The following is a 27,770-nucleotide window of genomic DNA, read 5'->3' on the forward strand; positions in this document are numbered from 1 at the left end:
ATAACGGGGGAATTTCAATGGTTTTGTACGAGTGAAAAATCCAGCTAACTATAACGCCCCTGAAACCTATGGTTTTTTCAGTGAATTTCTAAGGTTTTTTAAATGCTAATTCCTAACTATAACGTGCCTGAAACCTATGGTTTTCAGTTAATTTCAAAGGTTTTTTAAATGCTAATTTCTAACTATGCCTACAGAGATAGGACATGTGAAGAAAGAAGAAACAACGCACAGAAAGTAAAAAAAAGAAATGCAGAAAGAAGCAACAGAAGTCCTCAAAGACGAAGAAATGTGCAGGAAGAAGGATAACGTGCAAAAAGAACAAACAGAAGAGCAGAAAGAAGCCTTGTTGCAAAATCATCCTGTACCCTCAACTTTTTCAGACGGATACTGGTGGTAACTGAATCTGACTAACCAGTCCTGGAGCCAGTGCTATGTTAAAAGACACTCAGAATACAGTGAAAACACCTACATACAATAGGGAACACTATGCGTTGGGGTCCCTCTGTGATCAGCATGACCTCCTCTGTAAGCCCCTAGTATATAATAGGGCAGGGAATTGAAACTACCTCTTAAAACGCGCCACAGGGCGTGTTTGCACACGTCACCTCAGGCCCCGTCCCCTCACTTCCCCACTGTGTAAACACGCCCTGTGGCCATTTTAAGTTGGGAGATTAAGTCCCCTTGAATCCTGAGGGATCCTAGGGTCCAACTAGACCACTAGGTACCTCCAGTAAGCGCCACAGAGCTGCGTTGCAGAGAGATGTAAAAAGGGGCACGGCCTAGACCACCTCTCTGCAACGCAGCTCAGTGGCACTTACTGGAAGCACCTGGTGGGCTAGTTGGGCCCCAGGGTCCCTCAGGATTGAAGGGGAATTATTTCCCCAACTTAAAACGCGCCACAGGGCTTGTTTGCACACGTTAACTCAGGCCCCGTCCCCTCCCTTCACCACTGTGTAAACACGCCCTGTGGCCATTTTTAGTTGGGAGATTAAGTTCATTTGAATCCTGAGGGTCCCTAGGGTCCACGCCCACTAGGTACCTCCAGCAAGTGTCACAGAGCTGCGTTGCAGAGAGGTGTAAAAAGTGGCACGGCCTGGACCACCTCTCTGCAACGCACCTCAGTGGTGCTTACTGGAAGCTACTGGTGGGTTAGTTAGCCCCCAGGGGCCCTCAGGATTGAAGGGGAATTATTTCCCCAACTTAAAACGCGCCATAGGGCGTGATTGTACATGTCACCTCAGGCCCCGTCCCCTCCCTTCCCCACTGTGTAAACACGCCCTGTGGCTGTTTTTTAAGTTGGGAGATTAAGTCTCCTTGAATCCTGAGGATCCCTAGGGGCAAAATAGCCCACTAGGTACGTCCAGTAAGCGCCATTGCAGAGAGGTGTAAAAAGGGGCACGGCCTGCACTACCTCTCTGCAACGCAGAGCAGTGGCGCTTACTGGAAGCACCTGGTGGGCTAGTTGGCCCCCAGGGTCCCTCAGGATTGAAAGGGAATTATTTCCCCAACTTAAAACGCGCCACAGGGCGTGTTTGCACACGTCACCTCAGGCCCCGTCCCCTCCCTTCACCACTGTGTAAACGCGCCCTGTGGCCATTCTAAGTTGAGAGATTAAGTCCCCTTGAATTCTAAGGGTCCCTAGGGTCAAACTAGCCCACTAGGTACCTCCAGTAAGCGCCACAGAGCTGCGTTGCATGGAGGTGTAAAAAGGGGCGTGGCCTCAGAACACCTGTCTGCAACGCAGCTCCCTTTCGCATACTGGAGATACCTGTTGGGCTAGTTGGCCCTCAGGGACCCTCAGTATTGAAGGGGAATTAATTCCCCAACTTACAACTGGCCAGGGGGCGCGTTTGCAGAGTGCTGCAAGGAGGGGGCGTGGCCTCCGGCGCGATGCAGGTCTTTTATTTATTTTATTTTTTTAAGAAGGAGGGCTGTGTGGCCCCCCCTTCTTTCTCTAATTTACTGGCCCTGGGGACCCCATCCCCCAGGGCCTGCACCCTAATTAATTTTTTTTGTTGAAAAAAATTAATTTGGCCCTCCCAAGGCCCTAATCGGCCCCGGGGACCCCAACCCCCGGGTCATGGCCTTTTTTTAAAAAATTCTTTAGGAGGGGGCTGCGTTGCCCCCCTCCTCAGGCCACTTATGGCCCCAGGAACCCCATCCCCCGGGGCCGGCCTTTGGTTTTTATTATTTTTAAAAAATATATATTTATAGAAACACCTAGGACATGCTGGACAAACCGTACGTACCGATCACCATGACGATTTGCGTGATATTCATTAAAAGGCGACTATGCATAGAATGAATCCACATGGAATGTAGTTACACCGCTAGTGAAGCTCTGACGTGTCTGACGCCCTACCGTGCCTAATTACGGCGCCCCCGCCGGTGGGTAGTCTCCAAGTAGACACCCTTGTCGTTTATTTATACAAACATAGGTAGCTATTGACGGGCACATTTACCATACACGCACACCAAGCCATTCAAAGGGGATTCGACAAAAATTCGACCAAACTATGCAAGAAACCCCCCTCACGGTTAATAAAATACACATCCACCGCCGGATGTGTAATACTTTTTATTTTACTCTCTGGAAAGGAGACGAACCTCACTTGAGAGTCACAGCGTGCTCCTGGCTGAGCCCAATGCTGTGTTACATCCACCAGTGCCCGCCGAGTGCCTCACACCTCTGTGTTGTATTCCACCAGCTAGTGCGTATGCTATGACACTCTCTAGCCCATGTGCACTGTAATACCACCCCGTGAATATGTCATGCCACACTTGCCTTCGCACGGGTTATATTGCCCCATCTAACGTGCTTTCCTCGATGCCTATGTTATAACGCACAGCACTATGCCATACATATTACAATCTGGGATCCATATCTTTGTCACAGTGCTTATACAACGTTACACTCCCCAGCACATATTTTATATTACAACTTTAGAGACTAGTTAGGTTACACAACACTGCCCTGTGCTATTACACTCCAAGGCGCATATCGCATAGCACGCGCTTGTGCCTGTGCTATCTCGCGCTCTCCAATGAATCTGTCATTGCGCACAATGTATTGCATATTATATTTCACGCCCCGGTTCATCTTATATCACACTTTTTGGTGCATAGTTTATACCATATACTATATCTAGTTTTCATTTTCAATCGTGCTCTCAGGATTTTGTTCTATATAACACTGCGTCCACCTACCCTTTTCACGGGCATTACATTTTGCGATGGGGGGTGGAGGGTCAAGGGGTGTTTCTGCCAAGTGAGCCCGGAGTCACAGTCACAAACGTCCTCTTCTTCCTGAATAAAAGTGAGATTGTGCTGCATACTTATTCATATTTTAAGTAGTTCGCACAGACACACATTTTAAAAACAATAAAGTTCCTAATACCCACCTTCTCTGAACAGTTAGCTTGCTGCCCCATCCACCTCCTCCCTATCCTCTGTTGTCTGAATCCATGGACTAGCCTCCTCCCTCCTGCCATGCATGGTCTGATGTGCTGCCACTGCCCTCCATTTAGCATGATGTACCAGTCCACTCCTCCTGCCCTCCATTGCCCAATTCCATGGCCCATCATTGACCTCCTGCTTAGCCTCTGTGCTTAGCTTGCTACCCCTATTCTCCTCCCCCCTGCCCTCCGATGTCTTTGTGCATGCCCCTGCTCCATCCTTTTTGCCCACCATGTTCCATGGACCTGCCACTCCTATCTACTCTGAGTGTTCTGTTGAGCTGCCACTCCCCTCCCACCCGCCTAGCATTGTCAGATGACTGTAACTTGTCCCTGCCACCTCCACCCTGCCTGTACACCTGCCATGCCCCTATTCCCTTCCTCCTGTCCTCCATGGTCCATTTTACTGCCACACCCTTCTGCCCTCCCTGGTCTGTTGTGCTGCAACTGCTCCTCCTGCCTGCCCCGCGCGGTCTGTTGTGAGGCCCCTTCCCCTGAACTCTCTTGTCTGTGCCAAAGTCCTGACCCTCCCTTCTATCCTCCATGGTCCTTTGCGCATGCCCCTGCACCCTCCTTCTTGCCCATCATAGCCATTGTGCTGCCACTAACCCTCCCGCTGGCCATGCATGGTCTTCTGTGCTGCCATGGCCCCTCCCACCTTCCCTGTGTGGTCAGCTAGCTGCCCCTGACCGACTCCCACCTTCCCTCCATGGCCTGTGTGTATGCCATCATAGTCTCATTGTTGCTCTCCATGGTGTGTCTTGTTTCTAGTGCCCATCCTGCCTGACCTCCATGGTCATCTTGCTGCTCCTGCCCTGCCCCCTTGCCCCCAGCCCTCTGTTTCCATGTGCAGACCCCTATTCCCTCCCTCCTGGCTTGTCTGTTCCATTGTAATGCCCCTGATCCATCCCTCCTGCCCTTTATGGTCTGTTATGCTGCAGCTTTCTCTCCTGTCTGTCCATTATGGTCAGCTAGCTACCATTGCCTCTTTCCCCTCTGATCTCTGTTGTCCATGTGCATGGTCCTGTCCCCTCCCTATTGCTTTCTATGGATTGTTGTGCTGCACTCCCGTCCCGCATGCGCTGTGTGGTGTATTGTGCTGCTGCAAACCCTGATGCCTGCACTGTAGGGTCAGTTTGGTGCACCTCTCCATGTCCCTCCTGTCCTCTGTTATCCAAGTCCATGTCCCTACCCCAATTCCTCCTACTTACCATGATCCAATGTACCATACTTGCGAACATTTTGAACTTGGTAAGAGGGAGATTTTGAAAAAAAACTGGGGTATTGATTTTCCCCTTTGAGTTACATTGAAAAAGAGGAGATTGTAGACAGGAGACAGATAAAATAAAGCCCATTTGAGCTTAAAAACATTGGACGTTTCCTGGCTGAAACGGGTCTGTTGGCATGTATGGTTGTACTACCACTGCCTCTTCCCTCTGCCCACAATGGTCTATTATATTGCCACAGCCTCTCTTGCCAGTCCTGTATTGTTGGTTTGTTGCCCCTGCCCCCCTTTCCACTGCCCTCCATAGTCTGTTGTGCTGCCACTGCCCTTCCTGCCTGCCCAGTGTGGTCAAATTGTTGCCTCTGCACTCTCCTACCTGCCTTCAATTTTCAGAGTCCGTGCCCCTGGCCTCTGCCTCTCAACAGTATCCCAATGAACAACTAGATTGCTAACATTCTATATTTATTACAAAAGTGTGGAACGCCTGACGTCATCTTGATGTAATCAAAACTGTAATACCTAGAGTATTTCCTTTAGAAATTACATATATGAGAGGGTCTTATTTGCATCAGAATTATGGTTAGTGCTCTAAAAAACTAAAATGGATGAGGACATATCTTCTGAGTTTTCAAATAGCGACAAAGAACTTTTAAATTATTTGTAATCTTTATGTTTTTTTATCCAGTTGACTACTTGATTAAATGTTGCACCTAGGGGAGAGGATGTGGTGTTACTTCCAGAGCTGCAGCCTTTGCAACTGGGGAACCAGGTTGAAGTTTCTGCTTCAGCTCAACATTCTGTGATTCTGGTCAAATCACTTAATCTTCCCATGTCGACAACCAAAATGAATTTGATCTTGTGTGATGTAACCTAATGCTCATGTAAAGCACTCCAATACCTGACAAGTCTGCACTATATAAAACTGCAAATAACAAAAAATAAGTGTTTTGCACACTTCTGTCATTGGGCTACATGTGGGCTACATCTGGGTGATATTTGTGCTGCATTTGGGCTCTTTTGTCTCTGGTGGCCATCTTGGGAGATTTATTTGTTATGAAGTTTCCTAATTTCCTAATTTACTGCAGTCTCCTCAGTAGGAAATGCTTTCAGTTTTTTACTTTGATTCTATCAAGAAGGTATTCAGATATATCACACATTTGCCATAAATTCTGAATGTTAGCACTCTAGTTGCTCATTAGATCACTGTAGTAAAGCTACTGCTCACCACGGAAGTCTGCTGCTAGTATTAAAAGTGCATGTTTCAGTCTGCATATCAGAATTTTTTAATGAAATAGAAAAGGATTTGAGAAGTCACTTAAAATGTGCCCTAATTTTTCTTTCTTCAGCACTAATCATAATTTCTATGGCAAAATGAACCCCCTCATTGTGTTCCTATTTAAATTAAATGTTTTAAGTGTTACCACTTTATTCCAATCAAGATGGCTTCAGGTGTGCCATACTTTTGTTATAAGTAAGACTGTTAGCGCTCTAGTTGTTCGTTAGAACACTCTGGGACATTCTGTCAGTGGGCTATACTTGGGCTACATCTGGGTGATATTTGGGCTACATTTGGGCTCTTTTGTCTCTGGTGGCCATCTTGGGAGATTTATTTGTCATGAAGTTTCCGAATTTCCTCATTTACTGCAGTCTCCTCAGTAGGAAATACTTTCAGTTTTTTACTTTGGTTCCATCAAGAAGGCATTCAGATGTGTCACACATTTGCCATAAATTCTGAATGTTAGCACTCTAGTTGCTCATTAGATCACTGTAGTAAAGCTACTGCTCACCAGGGAAGTCTGCTGCTGGTATTGAAAGTGCATGTTTCAGTCTGCATGTCAGAATTTTTTTATGAAATAGAAGAGGATTTGAGAAGTCAAAATGTGCCCTAATTTATCTTTCTGCAGCACTAATCATAATTTTTATGGCAAAATGAACCCCCTCATTTTGTTCCTTTGTAAATTAAATGTTTTAAGTGTTACCACTTTATTCCAATCAAGATGGCTTCAGGTGTGCCATACTTTTGTCATAAGTAAGACTGTTAGCGCTCTAGTTGTTCGTTAGAACACTCTGGGACATTCTGTCATTGGGCTATACTTGGGCTACATCTGGGTGATATTTGGGCTACATTTGGGCTCTTTTGTCTCTGGTGGCCATTTTGGGAGACTTATTTGTTATGATGTTTCCTAATTTCCTCATTTACTACAGTCTCCTCAGTAGGAAATACTTTCAGTTTTTTACTTTGATTCCATCAAGAAGGCATTCAGATGTGTCACACATTTGCCATAAATTCAGAATGTTAGCACTCTAGCTGCTTATTAGATCACTGTAGTAAAGCTACTGCTCACCAGGGAAGTCTGCTGCTGGTATTGAAAGTGCATGTTTCAGTCTGCATGTCAGAATTTTTTAATGAAATAGAAGAGGATTTGAGAAGTCACTATAAAAGTGCCCTAATTTTTCTTTCTGCAGCACTAATCATACTTTCTATGGCATAATGAACCCCCTCATTTTGCTCCTTTTTAAATTAAATGTTTTAAGAGTTACAACTTTATTCCAACCAAGATGGCTTCAGGTGTGCCATACGGTTGTCATAAGTAGGACTGTTAGTGCTCTAGTTGTTCTTTAGAACACTCTGGGAAGCTGCAGTAGAACACAAAGGAATCAACTGACAGTCTCTGCCCTTGTTGGATGTACATGTTTTACTGAGAATGTCAGACTTAATTCTCACATGACTGAGAAAGATAATGTGAATTTACAGCAAATATGCTCTCAGTTTAGCTTATAGATCACCTTCCAACCCTCTGTGGGAAAAGCATGAGAAAATAGTTTTCTCTCAAACATGATTCATGATATCACAGCAAAAGGCTTTTTCACATGGTAAAATCACCTTAGAACACACCACAATTCCTAAAATGAGTATGGTACCATCAACAAATGATTTATAATGTAACTAAAGTCTCAAAACCTTCTATTAACTGCAATGGTTTTTAATGAGGTGCTATCATGTATATTGGTCCCAAGATGGCTGCCAACACTTCTTGGATGAAGTGCTGACAGCCAATCAGATCTCACGATGAGATGTGTGGTTAGGCTCCGCCCAGATATATATCTGATTTTACTTTTGATTTGCTCAAGAACTACTGAACGGATTTACACCATTTAAGCAAAAGGCATGAGTCTGAACTGAGGACTACCTCTTTGCCAAATTTGGTGTAATTCCGTTCAGCACTTCGGGCTGTAGCTGCGTCAAACAGGTCATATGGGAACATGCATGGGGAAAACGCGTTTTGGGACCCCCCTTTTTTCTCGGCCCCTGCTTGACGAATCACCGTGAAATTTTCAGGATAGGAGCGGACCGGAGCTGGCCAAAAGTTTGGAAACTCTTGCGAAGATTCATCATTCAACGCCAACGTTATTCCAAATACAATGTTGCGGATTTCCTATGGAATATACACATATATGTTAAAATCAAAGAGACAGGATCACATAGAAAGAGTTGAAATCTGTCTTTTTCTGTGACTCAAAAATCCCTAAGATGATACTGGACAGATAGAGAAACTCAGTGGTAAATGTAGACAGAGAGAGGGCGAGGGATTGTGAGAAACACAGAGGAGACCAATGTCAAATAGAGAGAAAGTTTATCTTCTCAGAGGGCCCCTTGAAAGGTGGGGACCCTGGGCAAGGGCCACGTTGCTCAAGTCTTAAAAGATCTCTGGGCATGCAAGCTGTCATGGTGCTACCTCATGCACTCTGCCCCTTGTACCCCATCCCACTCACCGGCTGACTCAAGCGCCGTCCGCAGCTCATAGGAGCTCATGGTGCCAGATCTATCCTGGTCGTACTGTAGGAAGATAGTCTGAAAAGAAGAGAAATGTGGGGTCAGATTACATGCTGGGTTGTGGTCTGAGAAACGTTGGGAGGGGAATATTTCTTCTTCCCCTCCATGTTCTTTCTAACATTTAGCCCATCCTCTGAAGACTCCACGCCCTACTCATTCAGTAACATCCTTCTCTTCTTCACCGCTGTGTTCCTTCTGACATTTAACCCATCCTCTGAAGACTCCAAGCCCTCCTAATTCACTAGCACCCTTCTCTTCTTCACCACCGTGTTCCTTCTGACATTTAACCCATCCTCTGAAGACTCCACACCCTCCTCATTCAGCAGCACCCTTCTCTTCTTCACCGCCGTGTTCCTTCTGATACTTAACCCATCCTCTGAAGACTCCACGTCCTCCTCATTCACTAGCACCCTTCTCTTCTTCACCGCCGTGTTCCTTCTGACATTTAACCCATCCTCTGAAGACTCAACGCCCTCTTCATTCACTAGCACCCTTCTCTTCTTCACCGCCGTGTTCCTTCTGACATTTAACCCATCCTCTGAAGACTCCACGCCCTCCTCATTCACTAGCACCCTTCTCTTCTTCCCCGCCGTGTTATTTCTGACATTTAACCCATCCTCTGAAGACTCCACGCCCTCCTCATTCACTAGCACCCTTCTCTTCTTCCCCGCCGTGTTATTTCTGACATTTAACCTATCCTCTGAAGACTCCATGCCCTCCTCATTCACTAGCACCCCTCTCTTCTGGCTCCACACCCATCAACCATAGGCGCTGGAAGTAGGGATGTGAAAGTGCTCCACCACCCCCAAAATAGCCATACAGGAGTTTAGAAGATGAATAAGCAATCAAGAGTTCTTTAAATTTGGTTCTATTTTGTCATATTTTATGTGTGTTTTGAAAGACAACGGTCAAATTTCAGCACAAAACACCAGCCTTATCGGTGAGTGGCTGAGAAACATGGCGGCCGCTAGCTAAACGGCCGCGGCTCAGCTCCCCCTTTCCTTGTATACTATGAGTTCTTGTTAGGGTTTTATGTTTCTGAGCCCCCACCCTTTCTCGCTTCTATTTACATACGGATATGCTCCTGGATAATGTTCCTTTCGGAGGCGGACCCCTGGGGCCGTTGGGAGCAGGCGGTAGGAAGAGCGGACCAAGCAGTGCAGGTGGAGCCGGCGATATGAACTGCAGCTGCCGTTGGCGCTGGAAGGAGGCTGCTCGAGATCACAGGAGACTCGACTCGGCTCTGTTCCTGTTCGGGGTCACGGGAGGCAGAGCCGGTAGCAGCGTCGGCTCGTTTGTGATTGCGAGGGCGAGAGTGAGTGGTTGTGGTGTTTACACTGTGGACGCTAGCCCCCAGGTAGGGAGTAGGCATCTCCTATTTTGCTTTTCCTTGGAGTATTCCATATCGGGGAGGAGTGAGAGAGGTGAGAAGCAGGCTCACCTCCCTGTGCATCCCTTTGGGCCCGGCGATACAACTCTGCACGAAGGAACCGGGGTATTAAACATTAAGGTACCAGGCAAGGATGTCGGAGAGGTGTTTAGCCTTGGCAGTCTTGGCAGTCCTGGTGGCATAGTAGCAGCGGTAGAGACAAAAGAGACTCAGGCACCTAAAATAAATAGATATACTCTTCGCACAAGGGCTGTCCATGATATTGAAAAACCTGTTTATCCCCCTCGTATATCTCCACCAGTCTCCGAAGTGAGGGTTCTCAGTAGACAAGGTAAACCTAGGGAGAGCAAAACAGATGAGGGGAGAGAGTTTAAAGGAAAAAGGGGAGACATTGCTAAGAGGAAGGGCAGGAGTAAGAAGGGGTCCCCCTCTAAAATAAATCATCCCATAGCTTAAAACTTTTTATAAAGTAATGTCTACTACTACTACAACTACCACATCTTTCCCCCAGGCAGCCTCTATCGATGATATTTCAAAACACATGAGCCAGGGTAACACTCCGGAGGCCCTTAGCACCTTGAGCCTTTCGCAGGAGAGGGCTATAGATATGCGATTGGATACAGTTTCAGCTATAATGCACCCGGCAGTAAGTTTGTCAAATAGGTATTCGGTATTGGCAACTAAGGAACCTGAATTTTTTTTCGCAGAACCATCCAATGTTTCTAACATAGTACAACCTGGTATTACAGACGACAATGTAACTACTAATAGCGTAGATACGGCAGATATAATAGGCAAATTCGATATGACATCACATACTTTGGTGGACATACTTCTTGCGATGAAAGATGAAATTGCTAGTAGATTCACGGTGTCCGAAATCAATCAGGCGGAAATGACTAATAGATTCCTAATCTCCGAGGCTAATCAGGCAGCAATCCAAGCCTCTTGTGAAGTATTAACCAAAAGATTAGAAGAGCTCATAGTAAGAACTGAAGCAATTGAGCTGGAAATCCCCAAAATCAAGGACTCTGTGCGCTCCACTGAAGTAGAGCTAGCCACATTATCTGCCCAGAACAAAGAACTGAAAGAGGACCTTGAACGCTTAGAAAACCATTCTCGGAGCAACAACTTAAGGCTTTTAAATGTCCCAGAAGCTTTGGAGGGATCCGACATTAAGGGGTTTGTGATATCTGTATTAAAGGGAACAGTCCTAAAAGGTGCGCCAGAAGTCGACCTTGTACATGAAATACAAAGGGTGCATCGTGATCCCTTTAGGAGGAACTTTGCCAAACAAAAACCTAGAAAGATATTGGTTAATTTTTTTACTTATTCACTCAAGGATCAGATATTGTCCTCTGCTTTAAAAGAAGGTTCTATCTCTTATAACAGCTCTAACCCCTTCTCCTTTCAAATTAGATCAGATATTTCTCATACGACTGCAACTAGACAGTGGGAGTTGTGAAAAAGGCTGGAAGAGCTGAATAGTATCGGGGCAAAGGCACAATTGAAGTTCCCAGCATTACTTCGTGTGATGTGGAACAATCATATGTATCAGATAAAATCTGGCGAGGAAGCGGATGCTCTTATAGAGAAGATCAGGGACGAGCTGCGGAGAAGTAGGGGGGACAGTGAATAAAGGGGGAAGCTTCGCTTCTCTCTGAAAAGTACGCTCCTAGTGAGAACTCAGGATTCATTTTTTTCTTTCTCAAGGGGGAGAGAGGGGCCGAATAGGCTTAAGCCTATTCGAAGGGAGGGTTCCTCATGGGAAGAGGGGGCACCGGGGGTTTAGTGGGGTTGGTGGGGGGGGCACGGGCGGGCTGCAGTGGATAAAAAAGAAAAAAAATCAACCTCATCTCACCTTAGTTATCAGAATATCTTGTCAAGTGGGGGTGGTAGTCCTACAGGTAAATGGCAGGAAGGCAAGGTCAATGGGATAGAAGGACCATCTTTATTTCTTGGAATGTGAATGGGTTAAGGTGTCCTAGAAGGCGAAGGTTGATCTTTAAACATCTGGAACTTTCTTCTGCTCAAGTTTGCATGTTGGAGGAGACGCACTTGAGTTACGTAGAAAGTTGTTTAATTTTTTCTAAAGTTCCTTGGATAAAATGTTATAGTGTGTCACATCAGACGTCACACAGCAGAGGCGTGCCAATCCTGGTTAAACATGGTGTCATTTTTTCCATAAAAAAATCACAATCAGACTCTCTGGAAGGTGGCTAGTAGTTCAATTCGCATTAGAGAACACAGATCTAGTGTGTGTCTCTTTTTATGGTCCAAATGTAGATGACCCGACTTACATATGTAAATTACACTCAATACTGACTCTGGAATCTCCCCCTTATGTTATTGGTGGAGATTTTAATGTCCTGTTGGATCCATCAAAAGACAGGTCTAATCTGAGTCATTATGTAAGTGCCCCGAAGATACGTCGTGCCTTATTAAATATGATACAAGATCTGGATTTGGTTGATGTATGGAGGGCCAGGAAGGGAGATCAACAGGGTTTTACGTTCTATAGCAAAAAATATAGTCACTCCTCCAGGATTGACTATATATTTATAGATAGATCAACCCTGAACGGCCTGGAGGGGATTTCTGTTATGCCAAGTCACCTCTCAGATCATGCTCCAATGCAATTTGTATATCAGATAAAAGGCTTGCAGCTCCAGCCAAGATGGACACTAAATAGAGCTAAGCTTCTCGACCCGGAAGTTATAGAGGCTGCGAAGTCTTCCTCTTTAGAATTTTTCTCTCTAAATATGGTTTCCACATCTATGGATTTAATTTGGGACACATATAAGGCAAATCTAAGGGGGAAGCTCCATGGTATCATCTGCTCCAAGAATAGAGCTGAGGCTGGGGCACTTAAAAGTATTGAGGGAAAAATAAGTCAGTTGGAGAATGAGAGAAATGGATTACGTACTGGAGACCCACAGCGTCTATTGCTATTCCTGAAGGACTTAGATGAAGTACGACAGGAGTATAGAGGGAAATTGGACGCAAAGTGTAGAGCACAATGGCATTCTAGAAATATGCAAAATTTTGAATACGGGGAGAAAGCAGGAGCGTTATTGGCTTGGAAAGCCAGAGTTGATCGCACTAGGAATAACATCAAATACCTAATAATCAATACCAATGGGGAGACATCAACTAGCTTTGAAGATATGCAAACTTGTCTCCTCTCTCTTTTTTCAGATCTTTATACAGAGGACTTGGCACCATCCCCGAGCTCCATACAATCATGGCTGAGCAACAAATTGTTGCCTTCCCCGTCAGAGGAGAGTAGGGACAGGTTAGACGCCCCATTTACCTTGGAGGAAATAACCGAGTAAATAAATAAATCTAAGAACAAAAAAGCTGCAGGTTCGGATTCACTTCCAAGTGAAGTGTATAAACACCTCGCAGAAGAGCTGATCCCTGTATTGGGTACTATTTTTAACTCAGTCTACTGTTCTACTGGCAGGGTCCCCGAGTCTTGGAAGCAGGCAACTATCGTTCTGATTCTGAAACCAGGTAAGGACCAAGAGAACCTGCCAATGGAACCTTCCAAATAACAGCACCTAACCTGTTTTTACACTCCTTACGTAATGTCCCTTTCGTATTCAATGGGATCTGTGTGCACACTGAATAGTACCCACCATCACAGTACTTATTCCAACAGGAACTTAACAATTCAAAACCAAAGCACAGGTGCACCACTCAGAGAAAACTTGTGTCCAAAAGGTTCATTTAAACGTCCATATCAAATAAAGAGAATTCTTGAATTTATTCCTGCTTCTTTCTCTTTTGTTGTTTCATTTTCATTTCACGTTGCTGAAACACAGCGTTCAACACACAGAACAGCCCTTGACCTTCTTGTCCCTTAAATAGATTTGATAGCCCTCAAGTATCTCATCCAAGATGGCATAATGTTTCTTAACTACCTCTTTCAATTCTGAGGTTGCAATTTCCCTCTCCAGTTCCGCAATTTCTTGCTGTAATTTAGAACCCTTCTTCTCCGCATTTTTAATTAGAATGCGCATCATATTAAATGAGGCATTCCGAAGGTTTCCCTCCCAGTCCTCCAATTGTTCCTTATCAAGATCCTCAAAAGTCGGGAAAATTAGTTTTCTTAAGCCCCGGGGTATCTTCTAATTTTCTATGTATTTTTCCAGGGTGGTACCGTCCCACCATCTGGACATTTCATGTTTCTTTAGTTTTTCAAGTTTTTGGAACTTTACCTTTAGGCCCTCTAAATTCAAGAATTCTCTTTATTTGATATGGACGTCAAAATGATCCTTTTGGACACACATTTTCTCTGAGAGGTGCACCTGTGCTTTGGTTTTGAATTGTTAAATTCCTGTTGGAATAAGTACTGTGATGGTGGGTACTATAGAGTTCGCACACAGATCCCATTGAATACAAAAGGGACATTACGTAAGGAGTGTAAAAACAGGTTAGGTGCTGTTATTTTGAAGGTTCCACTGTCAGGTTCTCCTTTTCCTTGTGCATATTTTACCCTTCATTAGCACTAACCGACTCTGTAAATACACTTAGATATATTGTTTCTTTCATAATCATTGTTAGAATCTAATCATGCCAGGTTTTAAAGACAGATGGCAGGAACTACCACAGGACCTCTTTGCTACTGGTTGTAAACCAGTAGGTACAAATGGTAATGCTCCAAAGATAGAGGGCCTAAAGGTAAAGTTCCAAAAACTTGAAAAACTAAAGAAACATGAAATGTCCAGATGGTGGGACGGTACCACCCTGGAAAAATACATAGAAAATGAGAAGATACCCCGGGGCTTAAGAATACTCATTTTCCCGACTTTTGAGGATCTTGATAAGGAACAATTGGAGGACTGGGAGGGAAACCTTCGGAATGCCTCGTTTAATATGATGCACATTCTAACTAAAAATGCGGAGAAGAAGGGTTCTAAATTACAGCAAGAAATTGAGGAACTGGAGAGGGAAATTGCAACCTCAGAATTGAAAGAGGTAGTTAAGAAAAATGATGCCATCTTGGATGAGATACTTGAGGGCTATCAAATCTATTTAAGGGACAAGAAGGTCAAGGGCTGTTCTGTGTGTTGAACGCTGTGTTTCAGCAACGTGAAATGAAAATGAAACAATAAAAGAGAAAGAAGCAGTTATAAATTCAAGAATTCTCTTTATTTGATATGGACGTCAAAATGAACCTTTTGGACACAAGTTTTCTCTGCGTGGTGCACCTGTGCTTTGGTTTTGACCAGGTAAGGACCCTTTAAAAGCGGACTCATATCGTCCAATCTCCCTGCTAAATGCCGATTATAACATCTTTATGGGCATATTGGCGGGGAGATTGGCGAGGCTGGTCCCAAAGCTGGTCCATACAGATCAGAAGAGTTTTGTTGCAGGAAGGTACATCCAGGAGCAGACACAACTGTTAATAGGTAACATCGACCTGGCCATTCAGAGAACCGATCCTTTGGCCGTAGTTGCCCTGGACGCGGCCAAGGCATTTGACAGAGTCTGTTGGGTGTACCTTTGGGAAGTATTGGAGGCAATGAGATTTGGCCCCATTTTTATTCAAACACTGCGGAATTGCTATCAGGGAGCCTCTGCTCGGATTCTTTTAAATGGTTTATTAACTTCAAGTTTCAATATTCAGAGGGGAACCAGGCAGGGATGTCTGATCTCACCTCTTTTATTTAATATCTACATAGAACCACTGGCACAAGCTATTAGGTTGGATGATTCAATCTATCCCTTTAGGTCTGAACATTATCGTTGTAAGATAGCTCTGTATGCAGACGACCTAATATTATATACGAGTGATCCTGAGGTGGTTATCCCCCGGGTTGAGGCGCTTTTGGTTGGATTTGGATCCCTGCCTGGTTATTCAGTTAATAAATCAAAGACAGAGGCAATGTGTTGGAATTTGGATGAATGGGCAGGAACAGTTAGCACTGAGTTTAGATACTTAGGGATTTACATTGTTAAAGCTTTGGAAAAAATTCCCTAGATAAATCTCAATAGAGTTATTAAAGAAATAGATCGCTTCTTTAGTCGATGGAGGAATCTTCCCTTAACCATTTACAGGAAAATCAATCTGGTAAAGATGGTCATTCTCCCTAAGCTTTCCTACCTATTTACCACTATACCTCTTACTTTTTCCAATAAGAATATCAGTAAGGTGCAGAGTAAGATTGGGTGTTTTGTGTGGGGGGACAAGGGGGTCCGGCTGACCTGGAAGAAACTAAGATGCAGACTTAGTAAAGGGGGGCTGGCCCATCCCGATATCAGTCTGTGTGCGGTAGCATTTCAGTTCAAAATCATCCGGATGCTACTTGTGCGATTCAGACACTTTTAGCAAGTCGCTCAATTCTAAACGTCGGTGTATTTTTCCCGACAGTGTCCCAATAACAAATGTAGTACGAGACTTCTTCTAAGGAAAATCCTTGTTGCTTTGTTAGGTACACACACCACGAACACGAGACTGGTACTCTAACACGCCTTATTTAGAGTCTCCGTCACACCGACAGTCACAAGGCAAACATCGATGTGTATGGAAAGTCCAATTAATCCAATTACATGCCACTCATGCTTACTCTAGTGATCTTTCCTTGCCTTGGGGTTCTCCACTGATCAAAGGAAAAAAATCCAAGCTGGGCACTTGCTGAAGGATATGATAAGACGATCTTCTAGTCCTTCGGTATAATATCTTCCACCTTCTTCTCAAGGTAAGCATCCCATCCTCGTCGCCAATTTTTAAGGAATGGGGCAATTATATGGAGAATAATGTTTATTAAAGCAAGTAATCAGCAAACCCCCACCAGTTGCTCCTCTGCACACAGCTGTCCTGTCTCCGTGACTCCCCAGACTGGAGTCCCGTAGTAGAACCTCCGTTGCTAGGCCACAGCTGCTGGGCAACTCTCTGATGACATCATTGTCAAGAGAGTACATCAACAATATATATAAGATCACAACACTTGTGAAACCAGAGGAGTCAGACTGCGGTAGGTTGCTGGGGGAGATGGTGAGTGCTGAAGGAGGAGGAGGGGGCCAGGCTTTTCTATATAAATTCGGGGCTCCAAAGTTCTTCAAGCGAGTTCGCCTGAAGGTTTTGAGGGCAGCCTTGGAGTTGTGGTACAAGGTTAGACTCAGATGGGGTATAGGATATTATTCAGACCTTACCCCCATTTGGGATGCACCCGGAACACCGGGCTGCCTTAGAGACAGTTTGGCGTTGCCTATGAAGAGGGTGGGTATTAGCACCTGGTCTGAGCTGGCAGATTCCGAGGGGATTCACCCACGGGAATATTTGAGAACTAGGATCGGTGCTGGTTTCTCTAGATTTAAATATCTACAGTTAGTGTCCTGGGTCGACGCAGAAAAAGGGGAAGTTAGAGGAAATGGGGAGGTCGAAAGGTTGTGTCAATCTATACACCCAATAAGGAAAGAAATCTCAGTATGGTATCACCACTTAATAGAAGCTGAAGATCAGGAGATTCCTTCTTTAATGATGGTGTGGAATCAAACCTCCCTTGGTCCCTTAATAGAATCCCTTTTTGAGCCCTCATTGAAGGTATTATATAAGTATATCAAACCTGCCAGTTTAAAAAAGAACCATTTCTTTGTCATTAACAGACTTTACTATACCCCAGCAAAGATAGCTAAGTTTGTCTCAGCCCCCCCCTCCCAAGTGCCCGAGATGCCTGTTACCTTTAGCCAACGACCTACATGTCTTTTTTGAGTGCCCGAAATTGAAAGTCTTCTGGAAGGAGGCTGGCGACTCTCTCCGAGATATTCTTAAGATCAATATCGATGTTAATTTGCCATTAGTCTTTTTTGGAGATGATGGTATAATTTTTCAAACAGTTCCATAGTCACACAGAGGCCTACTATTATATCTGCTTCTATTAGCTCGGAGAGAGATTTGCAAGAAATGGAAAGACCTCCTATCGCGGAAAAGGGGGGGCCTGGCTTAAAGCCACGTTTGCTATGGCCCAACTCGAATATGAAGGTGTAGAGGATAAGCCAATAAACATCTGGCATCCTCTTATGAGTTGGGGTCGTAACTTAAGATTAATACAGCTGGTCCTATGATTACACCAAGCTCCCTTATAACAAAGGGATCGGTCGGGGGACCAAAGCGAATACGGTAAGCCGGGAGGCCCACAGATCGTTATAGCGGCTTCATAAGACGCGCAGAGGCTTAAATGGTGAGATGAGGACCCAAAAAAAAATTCTGCCTATGTCTTCAGACACATTGCTGTTCAATCTTTTAGTATGGAGATTGGTGTTACTTTTCTTTCACTGACTCCAAAGTGAGAGGATTTTGTAAAGTGAACTATGTGACCGTCTTACTAAGGTACAGGGAGGTTGAAAAGAAAGGCAGCAGGATATCAATGATATTCTAACACACAAAAACATGCAAATACCTGTAAACGGACTGCACAGATATCTCAAAATATATGACCCATTAGGAAAGTAAACGAGGCAACTGTTTTTATAAATTCTGAATTAGTGATGAAAGCACCGATTATAATAAGATCAAAACGAATAAAGATACTTTTCGTTTGATACGCAAATGATAAATATTTGCCGAAACCTGATTTCGATGTATTATTATATGTGCACTCAATAGATTTATGAGTAGAACTGGATGTCTGTTCAAATTTAGTGGCCATTCCAACAGATAATGTGCTGTCTATAAATGAGAGTGTGCTATCACACCACGCTTTAGTGATATATTTGTGACTGTGTGCTCCAAAATGCACCACCAGCTGCATACGACACCCTTATCACTCTCCTGCTGAATACAACTGCTACACTTTGTGTGAAGTTATGACTCTTCACAATCCCTATGACTTCAGTGATATAGCATTTTTGTCCCAGCACCACTGCTATCAGCTAATAATCACACCCCCACACACTGGCATCAGTGGACTGATTCTAATCCATCCTAGCTCATAAAAACTAAAAGCAAGAAATTAGGCACTTTGCCAACTGGATACTAATCACACGTGGAACACAAGCCACTAGTACGAGTCATGTCACATCTACGGCATTTCACCATTAGAAGCTGGACCTGGAAGAGATGTCAGCCAGGTGTGGTGCCTGCAGGGCTGTCAGCTAGCTGTGGTGCCTGCATGGATGTCGGCCAGCTGTGATGTCTGAAGGGATGTTGGCCAGCTGTGGTGTCTACAGGGAATTTGATTAGCTGATGTACCTGCAGAGATGTCGGGCAGCTGTGGTGGCTGCAGGGATGTCAGGTAGGTGTGGTGCCTACAGGGATGTCAGCCAGCTGTGGTGTCTGCAGGGATGTCAGCCAATGTGTCTAGTTCACAGCTAACATCTTTAGCGTCTTCAGGGGTGGCTGTGCCTTTGCAATCTCACAACAGCTCACCAGGACTTTGCCTTCCACCTTGTGGGATTCACCATGATGCAGGGAGATTTGAACACACCAGAAAGCCTAGACTGTGTCGGGACCCCTTTACTTTCTCTCTCTGCACCACTGTCCAGACACCAGCATCCGTTCCAGAGCCTTTCACCATTCAGGGTATCAATTTACCTAGCCCTCTATTTTCATGACTTACTTCTGCTAAGCCATACCCTTCCTGTCTCCCTACAAGCATCTCTCTGTCTCATTACGCAACTGCAGAGGCGCAACTAGAGCCAAATTTGGGGGGTGGGGGGGCTAAAAACTTCGGGGGGTAATTCTTCCAGCAATAGGCAGAGTGGAGAAACAGGGGCTATAAGAAGGGGTGAAAAAACAACAAAGCCTCATTAACAAGAAAATGGTCTTTTAAAGACCTGTGAAGTACTCGGGTGCGGCTGTGTGTGTGCCCGGGCACCTGTCTCGGCCCGGGCTGACACACAACACGGGGGGAGCTGAAGCCCTTTGAGACCAATGGGCATTGAGAGAGATTTGCAAGAAATGGAAAGACCTCCTATCGCCGAAAAGGGAGGCCTGGCTTAAAGCCACGTTTGCTATGGCCCGACTCGAATATGAAGGTGTAGAGGATAAGCCAATAAACATCTGGCATCCTCTTATGAGATGGGGTCGTAACTTAAGATTAATATAGCTGGTCCTATGATTACACCAAGCTCCCTTATAAAAAAGGGATGTGGTAAGCCGGGAGGCCCACAGATCGTTATAGCGGCTTCATAAGACCCACAGAGGCTTAAATGGTGAGATGAGGACCCAAAAAAAAAAATTCTGCCTATGTCTTCAGACACATTGCTGTTCAATCTTTTAGTATGGAGATTGGTGTTTACTTTTCTTTCACTGACTCCAAAGTGAGAGGATTACTGGTGCCAGCCAACTTACCAGCCACTTCTGCACCTTCTTCCACAGAATATGGAACTCCATCAGACCCAGCTTGGCGTTGACGTCTTTCTGTGGAGGCATCTGACTAAGGAAAATGTTTATTCATGTTTTGGAGGGAGGAGCTGAGTAACTTGAAAAAAACTTGTTTTTAATATATATATATATATATATATATGTGAGAAAGTGCCCTCTTTCTGCATGGTTACCCTCACTTTTTGCTGAATTGCTGATGTACTTCGACTGAGTGTGCCCTGGGCTCCTGCTAATCAGGTACCCATGTGCTATGTTCTTTCCCTAAAACTGCATTGAAGCCTAAACCCGATTTGCATCTCTGGCCACAGGTCAGCCCCTGGTAAATAGTACCACAGGTACCCAGGGCACTGTGACCAGAGAAGGACTCTAAGGGCTGCAGCACCTATTGTGCCAACCTTAGAGGTCCTGTACCCTTACACTCACACACTGCCTTTGCAGGCTGCATGTTTTGGTGCAGAACAAAGTGAAGAGTCGTCATGGCACACATCTCTGTGTGCTATGCCTACAACCTACTGCCCTGGCATAGATCAGTTAACCCTCTAGCTGGGTGCACTATACCAGTGGTGAGGGTACAGGTGCATGAGCCCTGTACCTCTACAGTGTCTAAGTCCATTCTTAGACATTGTAAGTGCAGTGCTGCCATTAAGAGTATATGGTGCTGGGAGTTTGCCATTACGAACTCCACTGCACCATAATGGCTACACTCAAAACTGAGAAGTTTGGTATCACACTTCTCAGCACATTAAACCCACACTGATGCCAGTGTGGGAATTAATGAAAAATGCACACAGAGGGCCTCTTAGAGATGCCCCCTAAAAACTAACTTACCACTAGTGTCCAGGCTGAGTGGCTGCTTTCAGCTGCCATCCCCAGACATGCTTCTGGACTCCTGGGTCGAGAGCCTGCTGCTCTCTCGGGCCTGAAAGAATGCACATTATGGGACGAGGTGCCAAGCCTCCTCCCCCAGGATGGGCAGGGTTCACAAAGGGGAAGCTTCAAAGGCTTGCCGCCTTTGTGTGCTTCCCCAGGCCAGTTGCTGCTTTCAGCAACTGCTCCCCACTGCTTTTGACCCCCACTTTGGGCGGGAGAACCGGCGGAAAAAACAATTGAGGAAGAGAGGTATGCCCACCTCTGCCAACTCCACCCCTCAGGTGGGGGAGGCGAGGTGAAGCAAAACTCTCAGTCCCCACCATCTTGCAGATGGGGAGACTCAGCCAACCAGGGACAGGCTCATGCCCCCCTCCTACTGGAGGGCGGTATAATAGGGGGTGTACCCACCTCAGGGAAGGGACCCATTGGTCCCTGCCTTTTACCTCTAACACCCCTATATCTAGTATTTAGGGGCACCCCTGAACCTTGCTTCCTCATGCAAGAATAAACTACAAGGAGAAGAAGAAGAAGGACTGAACAGCCGTGCAGCAGCTAACAAGAGGAAGACTCTCACTTACTTGGCCCCAGCCCTACCGGCCTATCTCCACCTTGAACCTGCTCCTGCGAAATCCCGGTATGTCCTGCAGCCAGCAACCTCGAAAACCCCAGAGGACCTGCCTGCCTTCAACTACAAAGACTTTGTCTCCCGTGAACACCGGATCGCTTCATCTGCAACCTCTGGCTCCGGCCGGACACCGTGAATCCGCCCTACTCTGCACCCGCCATCCACAGCCTGAGCGTGAGTGGGCCAACACCATGAGGAGGTCACCCCTGACTTGCCTCAAGCCGCCAGCAAACACCTGCAGGCTAAATCCAGAAGGTCCCCCAACCACGACCAGGAGCTGGTAAGAAGATCCGACCCCAAAAGGCACCCCTGCACCCGACACCCCACGGCCTTGGGTGCCCAAACCCACGGTGCCTAACCAACCCCTAAGTTCCCAACTTACCTCTCGAGTGGTGGACGCACTTAGAAGACCTTCGTCCCCAAGCCTGCAGTGCCTTTGCAAACTGGAGGTTTCCCATTGAAAACAACAGGGCGCCCAACGTGGAAACAGCACCCTGCACCCAGCCGCCCTAGTGCCACTGAGAGTGCACCTTTGGTGCTACTTTGTTTCCCCATTTGCCCTGAGCTAAAGTACAGGAGCTTTGCTCCCACAACCAAGTGGCCTGCTAGTCAGCAGCCACCAACTGGGGGCCCGCTATCCCCCATTGGATAAAATTGGGCCTCAGCACTCGCCACACGGTCGCCCTAAAGCTGCTGAGGGTGTAACTAGAGTGCATCCTTGACCCTGGGGGACCCCCGAGTCTACCCCCTGATCCTCAACTCCCACTACCAAATACTTACCTCAAAACCGATAACACTCTTTTTCTCCATAGGATAACAATGACTGTTTTTCTTGGAAAATTTCCAAGTGTGGAGTTTGAAAACCTTAAGAAATTCTTTAAAATTGCACTAACTAACAAAACGATTTTACTTATCTGTTTACAGGAAATGTCCCAGAGTAGTATCCAGGTATACTACTCTGAGTAAGAAAAGTAATCTCAAAGTAACTTACCTGTAATTTTACTGAAAAGCCCATTCAAGTCTTTGTACTGTATTTACCAAGTATTGCATTTCTCTGCAACCATACTGTAAGTCAAAACAAAGTGCATATACGTTTTCAATTCCAACTGTTTACAAACTGCATTACTACTGTAAAGTATTTATTGCTTACCTGTGCAAGACTTGCTTGGTTCTAGAAAATTAAATAACTAAAAGAATGTTTTCCTACAAAAACAATTGGTTTGAGATTCAGTCTTTGAGTGTGTGAATTCATTTAACACTGTCCTCTGATACTGCCTTACTGCTCGACCACACTACCACAAATAGAGAGTGAGGTGCTATCTAACTTTACCTCTGCCTACCTTTGGATTCCATAGGACTCTGTGCACACTATACCTCACTTTGGTATAGTATATAAGGAGCCAGCTTCCTACAATATATATATATGTGACTGATATTGTTATATGCTTTATGCTATCGAGTCGGAGCCTACTTCAACGGCTTAATTTGTTGGTCGTGTTTCTTTACATTGATAATATGTTCTTAATTTTTGCAACTATTAGATTGATTTAAATGTGTAAGAAACCCAATTAACTTATTGATTCCTGGTCCTTATTGTTTGGCCAAATGGAATACACGTGTATTAAATATTTTATTTGAATGCCAACTTCCTTTTGCCTCTCAGTCAGCCAAAAAGATCTTTCAGGTGAGAAATAGTAACAGCTTTCTGCACACCAGCAAGATGGTAGCATGTTGCATGGTTGGTTACTGATGCAGAGGGAGTTAGTGTAGCATATTTTAGACCTTTCAAACCAAATCCGAACCCCTAAAGCCCATGTCTTGAATTGGAGAACCGGAGGAGTTTCGACAGTTCGGGACACACTTGTAACAGTGGAGGAGTCAGTATAAATAGGCTGCGCATTGCAACTGCTTATGTTTTGCTTGTAGTGTTTTGTCGAAATTGTGTGGTGTGATATGGTAATTTTTAAGTTGTTTTATGACTGTGGTATTTAATGAGGAGAAGCTGAAGTTGTTATTGGGCTTGACATTGCTTAAGATCCTGGGTTGATATTAAAAAGTGTAGAAGAAGGGCCAGAGCCTAGCCGGACTGCAAGATGGCCGCTTTCTGAGAGAGCTCTGCCAGACAAATACATTATGCTGCCTAAATTCTCGCTCCAGGAGTTCCATTGCTGCATCTACTCACTGCCACGGTCCCCGAACCCATTGGGGCAGCTGCAGCCGGGCTTGTGGCTTCGCTCTGCTGCAGTGTCTAGGAGTCACAGGCTTGGGTTGAAGTTGGCCTGCCCGGGTTGCGGCCTTTCTGAGCAGGTACTACTGAGCCTGCGTGTGTGCCCTTTTCTGTGAGCCCGGTAGTGAACTGTGAGGAGTGGGGCATCTACTGACCGGCCCAAATGACCTGTCCCCTCAGGCGGATGCGGGTCCTGTAACTTGTAGACTTGCCGCTGTGGCCCAATGAGGAGCGTGTGACCTGCCCTTATCTGGGAACAACGTTCTGGGCCTGCGGTTGGCTCTGATGGGCCTGCCTCGCCTTCAGAGTGAATGATTGACTGCATTAAAACAGGCCCAATATCTGCTAACCCTACATAGAGCATGGTATCAGATGGATGGCGCTGGGACCACGTGGGATAGGCTGATTCTCCCTGGTAGCAGTCAGTGGCTGTGACCGTCCCCCTGCTGGCCTTCTCACTACAGGCGCTGGCATTGCTTGGCTTGAGTGCCAAGTTTATTTGACATTGACTGTGCTACTCTGAGATCGTTTAGCCACTCTACTACTCAGACCAGCCTTTCTGCTTGCCTCGAGATCTCATTGGGGGCCCAGGTGGCGCTGCGACAGGGAAGCTTAAACCCCTGTTTCCACAGCTATTGTGACACTTGTTTTTCTCTACCCGTGGTCGAGGGTGTGGACGCCGTTATGGAGGCCAACATTCCGAGTAGTGGTAGGGCTCGGAATTGGTCACAGATAAACTTCTGCCACCGGTATATTTATATATTCATATATAAGGTTTTATATAGCGCGAACATGATCCCGAAGGATATCAGAGCACTTTACAATTTTAGGAAAAGGAGGTAACAGTTGCAGTACAGGCATCAAAAGAAATACCAACCCAAACAAATCAAATATGCATACCAAACGAAAGGGTAACAATCGAAAGGGGACAACAAGGGTAAGATAATAACTGGTACATAGCGAACTGAGAGGGGAGCAAGTGGTTAGTAAAGAAGAATAACACCCAATGCAGGACTTAGGGTAGAAGTCCAAAGCATTAGAGCAGACGATCTGAGACCCTTTTAAGGTAGGAACTTGTTAATGAGGAATCTTTTTACTTCCAATTTGAAGGCAACCTTGGAGGAGATTATGCGTATTTCCGGTGGGAGAGAGTTCCAGATCTCAGACGCAGAGCCGTAGAAAGTTCGGGGACACGTTCTCTTTCTGCGAAAGATCTGTGGTTTCAGGAGGAGAGAGTTAGCACTCCAAGAAGGTCTACCCTTCTGGATAATTCCAGCTTTTGCGCTAGATCACTGGGGGTTTTCAAATGGAGGGCTTTGTGGGACAGACAGGCAATCTTTAGCTGAATTCTTGCTTCATAGGGCAACCAATTTAGGGGTTTTAAGACTAGGGAGATGTGCTAGTTTCTTTTGGTACCCGTAACCAATCTGGCCGCAGCATTCAGTGAAGCCCTTAGTGGGGCCAAGGTATAGTTGGGGAGGCCACAGAGTGTAGCACTGCCATAGTCTAGCCTCAGGAAAAAAGCGCTTAGACCACTTGCTTGAAGTCAGCTTGTGGGGATTGTAGTTATCCTGCTAACCTTATCACTGCTGTTGGCCCTCATCTTACCATGCTTCAGATGCCTCTACCACCCACTAGGCTCCTACTGACACCGTCACCTCTGTGTCCCCTCACATAGAGTTGCAGCCATGGGCAAGAAGTACACATGCTAACCTAAACTTGTCTTTGAAGGCAATAGCTACACTCGACAGGCTGACCAAGATCTGCCGGCAGTGGATGGCACTGAGCAGGCCGAGAAAACCACCCAAGGGGATATCGACCTCAGAGAGCTCGTGGTCGATGCCAAAACCAGTCTCAAACTATTGATGCCATGCTGATATCCTTAACAATCAACTAGATCATATGAAACAACGCGTAGGGAAGCATGAAGACAGACTTGACCACCTCCAACTGCGCCAATACACTAGCCGCTCAGGAAACCCTCAGGCAATCAGCCCACCAAGAAAGTAAGCTGGTTCTCCTCCGCTCTCCAAGAGTCCAGGTGCACCTGCAGATGTCTCAAGAAAAGAAGGAGGAGCATCAAGATCACGACAGACCACGCAGGCTTCAGATCCGCTGTCACTGCACACCACCGCCTCATTAAAACAACAAAGGGAGCAGCCACCAAGGAATAAATCAATGCCAACACACATAACAGAAGAGAACTCTTCGCCGTGTGTAATGCTATATGCATTTATATGTATTGTGAGATTGTGGTGACATGCAACTCAATGTGTTTTAACTGACTCCATTTTGAATGTACATCATCATTTTGTGCTCTAAATTTGTGCCTTCTTGCAGCTTCAGAGTATGATGTTTTCATTTCTTCTCAGCACAGAGCAAAACAGCCTTGCTGGAACAGAACATGTGGGTTGTGCATTAGAAAGCGTCAGAGCGAAATGTACATCTCTGTCTCAGAGTCAAAACACAGAGATTCGTTCAGCTTCCATCTTGACCTTAGAACAGACCGGTATGGTCAGCCTTGGTTTTGCAATTGATGAAGGGAAGGTGAATTCCTAGAAGTCTCTCTCCACGTTAGTAGAAGGTTTTAAAGGTCGGAAATCTTGGCGCTTAGATGGGAGCTCGCTGTGGAACAAACGTGTTGCCACAGGGAACTATGAGGGTCCTGATCAAGACTTCTGCCTGACTGTCAGGGGTTCCTCGAGTCGAGCTGGCCAGATCATTCGGTGATGCATTTGTTTTACCTATTTAGTGTATATAATCTATAAGTTTCATTGCTCTGCGATGTTTTCATGTTGTGCTCTTTATATTTAGTTCTTGCATTTGACACTTTTTGTTCCTGGCATTTGATAGTGCTTGTATAACTTTGATTCCTATTTGTCAGCCTGCACAACACAGACCAGTCCCACATATAGTGAAAGGTCAGTTGGAAAGAGGACAATTACCAGACATTGGGCATATGCCAAATCATCGAGGGGGTACTTATTCAACAGTGTATGGCGGGATAGTCAGAAAGGGGACTGGCCCAGCCCTTCTTACTGTGCGAGGGGAATGAAGGTTTGGCTCCACCAACAAGAACCCAGAGGACAAATCATTCCCCAGAACCAGCAGAGATCACTGGAGATGGATAAGACAATACTTTGTCATTAGATCAAAGACAGGAAAAGGAGAACATGTGCTTTTAGAAAAATTTTGCTTTCAAGAATTGTTTTACTTGTTTCTTTCTTAGATCATACTGTGAAGTGTTGGTGCGCTGGATGCCCCGCCCGGCATGTGATTGCCTGTGTCTGAGTAGGGCCATGAGGAACCAGGAGCCCCCAACGTCAAAGTGGCAACCTGACAGTGCAGACTGGCGTCTTTGCTGACTGGTTCTAAAAATGAAATATGAGTTCAGCTTGATAATAAAAGTGGTGATTCCAAGTGTACTTTTGACTGACATATGTATAAGGATATCGTTTTAAATATAACAGGAGGGCCGTGCACTTTGACAATGGTTAGGGCTGATAATGTTTTCATTAAATCCAGCACTGCATACCCAGAGTACAAGATAAACAGTTCAGTTTGATGAAGATGGTGGTCTATTATTATGAGATTGATTTATTGTCCAAGACAGAATATATACATTTAGCTGCTTCTACGGTAGAAGTTCCAGGATTAGCCATCTATAAAAATAGGAGCATTAATAAGTTAACATGTTTGATGGTCTGTGTATTTCTCACACATTTATTTCTGTAGCTGAGTGAATATTAGATATGCATGATTTATTTTAGGTGTAATAAGTTATTTTATTATGTTACTGGTTTAATGTGT

The 27,770-nt window shown here is 45.3% G+C and overlaps 1 protein-coding gene across 3 annotated transcripts in view; it reads right to left on the reverse strand.

Annotated features, from left to right (window-relative positions):
• The window catches only part of LOC146813821 (calpain-1 catalytic subunit-like), a 701,058-nt gene that overhangs the window by 53,386 nt on the left and 619,902 nt on the right, over positions 1 to 27,770 (reverse strand). For all 3 annotated transcript variants that reach the window (XM_085610275.1, XM_085610277.1, XM_085610276.1), the window contains 2 exons: positions 20,206 to 20,274; positions 8,455 to 8,533 (listed from right to left, as the gene is read on the reverse strand). In XM_085610275.1, coding sequence (XP_085466401.1) covers positions 8,455 to 8,533; positions 20,206 to 20,274 — 148 coding nt within the window. The remainder of the gene's footprint in view (positions 1 to 8,454; positions 8,534 to 20,205; positions 20,275 to 27,770) is intronic.

This window comes from Triturus cristatus, chromosome 6, assembly GCF_964204655.1.
Source record: "Triturus cristatus chromosome 6, aTriCri1.1, whole genome shotgun sequence".
Lineage (NCBI taxonomy): Eukaryota > Metazoa > Chordata > Amphibia > Caudata > Salamandridae > Triturus > Triturus cristatus.